This window comes from Suillus subaureus (assembly GCF_016647635.1).
Source record: "Suillus subaureus strain MN1 chromosome Unknown BJ212scaffold_33, whole genome shotgun sequence".
NCBI lineage: Eukaryota > Fungi > Basidiomycota > Agaricomycetes > Boletales > Suillaceae > Suillus > Suillus subaureus.
The window spans coordinates 243,426-247,973 of NW_024538589.1; the positions used below are offsets into that span (position 1 = coordinate 243,426).

General features: G+C 45.1%; 1 protein-coding gene across 1 annotated transcript; it reads left to right on the forward strand.

The window, feature by feature from the left end:
- Positions 1–2,163: 2,163 nt before the first annotated feature.
- Positions 2,164–3,262, forward strand: BJ212DRAFT_1302471 (uncharacterized protein; the record flags this gene model as incomplete). The annotated part of the gene is made up of 5 exons (XM_041333271.1): positions 2,164–2,428; positions 2,453–2,582; positions 2,699–2,801; positions 2,842–3,181; positions 3,237–3,262. The coding sequence occupies 5 exons, from the start codon at positions 2,164–2,166 to the stop codon at positions 3,260–3,262; spliced, it is 864 nt and encodes a 287-aa protein (XP_041189341.1).
- Between the last annotated feature and the right edge of the window lie 1,286 nt (positions 3,263–4,548).

Below are 4,548 nucleotides of genomic sequence, written 5' to 3' on the forward strand. Positions count from 1 at the left end.
ATGGTCCAAGATTGGATTTTCACAAAGGGCTGTAACATTGTGAGCTCAGTGATCAACAAGGTACTTGGACCAACTTCTCTTGTTCCAACACATGTAAGTTCTACTATTCATTGTGCAATAAAAGTCCCTTATGCCTCCTTTGAAGAATGCTTTCTCAGAGCACTTGTCCCACTTCAGGTTTGACTTTCACTCAATGTTTGTACCCAATTTTATGCATGAATTCGAACTGGGAGTCTGGAAGGGTACTCTTACACATTTGCTGCATATCATGCATGCTTTTGGTGGGGATGTGATTCAACAATTTGATGCAAGGTGAGGTTTGAGTTTGTTTTATTGCTTTCTGGACTAACTGACTCAAATATATTGCAATGTTCCAACTTTTGGCAGGGATATGATACACAAATTCAATCACAACATTTCAAACCTCACAAAACTTGCTGCAAGAGACTTGAAGGATATCTTACAGGTGTACATGTTTTGAAGTCTGACGCCTTGTCTGATGTGACGCAGTGTGCTATCCCTGTATTCGAAGGGCTACTGCCTAAGGAGCATGACAAGGTCATATTGGATCTACTTTTCAAACTAGCAACATGGCATGCCCTAGGAAAACTCAGACTTCATACCTGAAACCACACTGCATTTCCTTGACAACTCAACCACTAGACTTGGGTGAGCTTTATGTTGGTTTAAAGACATTACATGTGATGCCTTCATTACTCAGGAGCTGCCAAAGGAAGTGGCTGCATGTGGGCATCGCAAACCTGCATACTTGAAGAAGGGCAAATCAAAAGCACTGCCAAAGAAGACATCTTTGGATGGCCCTCACACATGCCTTTTCAACATGTTGACATATAAACTTCATGCACTTGGGGATTATGTCAAGTCCATTTGATTATTTGGAATGACAGACAACTTCTCTACACAAGTGGTGAGCTTGCTCCAGTGATTTATGTTATTGTGTCTTAAAGCAAACATCAGGGTGAATTGGAACACCATCGAGTCAAGCAATTTTATGCATGTACCAATAAAATCAAGTTCACATGAGGTATTGCAAAGCAACAGTGCCATGAACAACTTCTATACAAACTTCGACAAAAAGCTCAGGGTGCTGCACAACAGGCTAGTGAGCACCTGGACACTAGGGATACAGATTCACATCCAACAGTTGATTTCTCTGAACAAGAAGTATTACTGCAGTGTTCCCCAGAGTCCCAGTACCAAATTTTGAATTCATGTCACCTCCACTGGGACATTACAGCTTGGCTCCATAAGAACCATGAGGACCTTGCAGTCAAGGCATGTTCTCACCTGTTCTCACTTATTTTTTCTAATTTTTGTGACTTAGGACTTTTTACCGCACCTCAAAGATCATATTCTTACTTGGCTGCTTGGTCAAGATGATGACAGCGAGCAAGCATTCACACCTGCACAGCATAATTCACTTATTATTGTCAACAACAAGATATACAGGCACAAGGTGCTTTGCATCAATTATACAACATATGACCTTCATCAGGCCCAGGACTCACTCAACCCCTGTGCACATGCAGATATCATGGTCCTTGCGAATGAGGAGAGCCAGCCTGGTGAGCTTGCACCACATCCCTACTGGTATGCACATATTGTGGGGATTTTTCACATCTATGTGAGATATCTTGGTGCTCAGTCTCGCAGTCAAACATCACAGCGCATTGATTTTCTTTGGGTGTGTTGGTTTTGCCAAGATTCAAACCATAACTCTGGTTGGGCAGCATGAAGCTGCATTGGATTGGCTTCTTTGATGCACATGAAGTAGGTGCAGAAGCATTTGGGTTCATTGACCCACAGCATGTCATACGGGCCGTCCACCTAATCCCAGCATACAACAATCATTACACATACTCTCTGCTTCCTCCATCAATCACCCAACAGCCATGTGACCTCAATGTGGACTTTAGTTGGTATTATGTCAATCAGTGCATATTTTTCCTTAAAACACACTCTTGTGCTCACCACAATTTAGATTCATTGATCATGATATGTTTATGCGGTTCTGTGGTGTTAGGACACAAGACCACATGAGAGGTGACACAAAGTTTCTACAAGGACTGAGATGCACTTGACTCAGTGCCATTCATGAAGGAAAGCAAACACACCAGTATGTTTTACATACCAGGTTTGCCAATGAATAAGGACATCAACTCAGAGTCTGGTGATGATTGTGGAGATACACTGGCAGGTGCAGACATGCACAGCATCAGCAATTCCAGTGAGGAGCATATGGATTGTACAGGAAGCCAGTCTGAGTCGGATGATGAGCTTGAAGAAGCAGAGAACAAGTCACAGAGTGCTACTTATGAGTTCAACACAGATTTGATTGATGGAGACGAGGAATTGGACAAAGAGGCTGATGATGACAAGGATGGTTCAGTGTTGGATGACAAGCATAGTGAGTTTGGTTATGGTGACCTAGAGGAGCAGTTGTTATTGGATGACAGCTCAGAAGAGGAAGGCTCGCAGGATGAACTAGATGATGCCATTCTTGGTGCTGAGGACGGAGAGGGTGCTGCAGATACTGAAGAGGATTATGGTGACTATGCTGAGTACTGGAATGCATTGGACAGACCTGTCTTTCAGCCATGTAAGAGAAAAACATATTGTATTACTTGTCTCGATGGTTTTTGTATCTATACATGTGCGAGTGACACAGTTATAACAGTACTTTGGCATCTGCAAGCCTTGCAATGCCTGGCATGACACCTGTAAGGCCTGTAGCCGCATTTGGAACTCTACCCCAGACTTGCGGCATCTGCCGAGGCCTTGTCAGCTTGCGCCACTTTTGCTGATGTGCTATATCGACAGCATCGCATCGTTCCCACTGTTGAAGACGGTCTTGCGGCTAACAAGTTCTATATTTCATCTGGGTCCATCACCGAAATCCAAATTTGGAATGTCACTACTCCTGTTGAGGGTATGACGAGCCTCAGCTGGAACACACGACCCCAACGAATTGCACTGATGGGCACTGTCGCGTTCCTTCCAGAGAAAGAGAAGATTGAGCAGCTAGGACTCGAAGACGGCTGGCAATCGCAACTTGCAACACGGTTCTCGTGTGGTAAGGAAGCGAGTGTTGTGACCGTCGAGGTTGCCTGTGATAGTTGTAGAATTGAGTTCAAGCAATTATTCTCAGTTCCTCCGTTGGGTGAGTGCGGCCGTGTCACGCGTTCGAATTGGCAGACTGATCTCATGGTGCATAGCTTTCGATCTGATGGAGATAGGATAAGTAGCGGGTATCAGTGACAATACAACTGATGGCATTGCATCCATACGAGTGGCAGTGGATTTAGCGAAGGTATGGGTTTCAAACTCCACCAAATGTTTTCTTCGTACTGGGGAACAAGCCCGAGTCTTTCGATCACATTGTGATGAACTGAAGTTATCAAGCTCGCCTCTCATTGCGTTGCAGCTACAGCCAAACATTATTGAAAATCGTCGTCAAAAATCTACCGTATGAAGTCCAAGTGCACGAAGCTTGAGGCCAACAAAGAACCTGGGATCGACAAAGTATGCACCATATTCTATGGGTTTGTCTAAGAGGAGGAAATAGTGGTGCACAAAGTGAATCACTTTCGTGAGTGTGGACGTGGAAAGGTATACGCACGACCTGGAATTCCACAATGATTGTGGTGATAAGTTTGCCGCCTCAGGTGTTTATGTACCTAGAGGCACTGAATTCACTGGCTTGTTTGGTATCGAATGATGGGCGGGAGAGGAACTCGTAGAATGCTTGGAGAATGAACGGAGGTTCTTTGTTGGCCGAAACACCATTGATGTTGGGGGAACTTGGGGAGCAGGTATGGTTGGGGGAATGGAGGGCAAAGTTGACCGCTTCTGCCTTGGGCATGCCCTCGGCTTTTGCTTCGTCATAGATTTCCGATGGGTATCGGATAGGTAGACGTTGAGTTAACGTTGACACCGTGTAGCGAAGGGTACATCCTTGAGCTTGAGTTGTGGTGCGGTATCCTGTCGATGTAGGACTCTACCAATACCATGGGTTTTTAAGTCCGGCTCCATCGCGAGCTCGAATGCGTGTACCGACCAAGTACTGACTGAACTCCAGCTCCGTATTATAGAACACAGTATAGTTTGATTCTCGCAAGATTCAGTGATACCCTATTTGCGCGATGCGCATGCAGTTCGAAAATCGAGCTAAGCTCAAGCAGCAAGCTATGGCTGAGGTCCTTTGACAAATCTGAGTAGACCAAGCCATCAGTTGCAGCAAATATATGATCGATATTTTCTCGACCAACTCCAAGGTCACTCAAAGGCCACTGTTAAGTCCTGCGTGCATATATCACTCACTGGCATCTCTGCGATCAGCATGGAGTTTTCATAGTCTCGACAGGTCTCAACTCTCAAGGCAGACAACAAAGGTAGTCGTTCCTCCCCGCTTTAAATTTCCAAGAGGCGCCCAGTAAATACAGCAGCAAATATTGCCTCCAGGCTTGCGCGCGGCGGCCAAAGGTGTGACCTGTTATCTAAACGCTGTAGCAGGACCCACCATTTCCT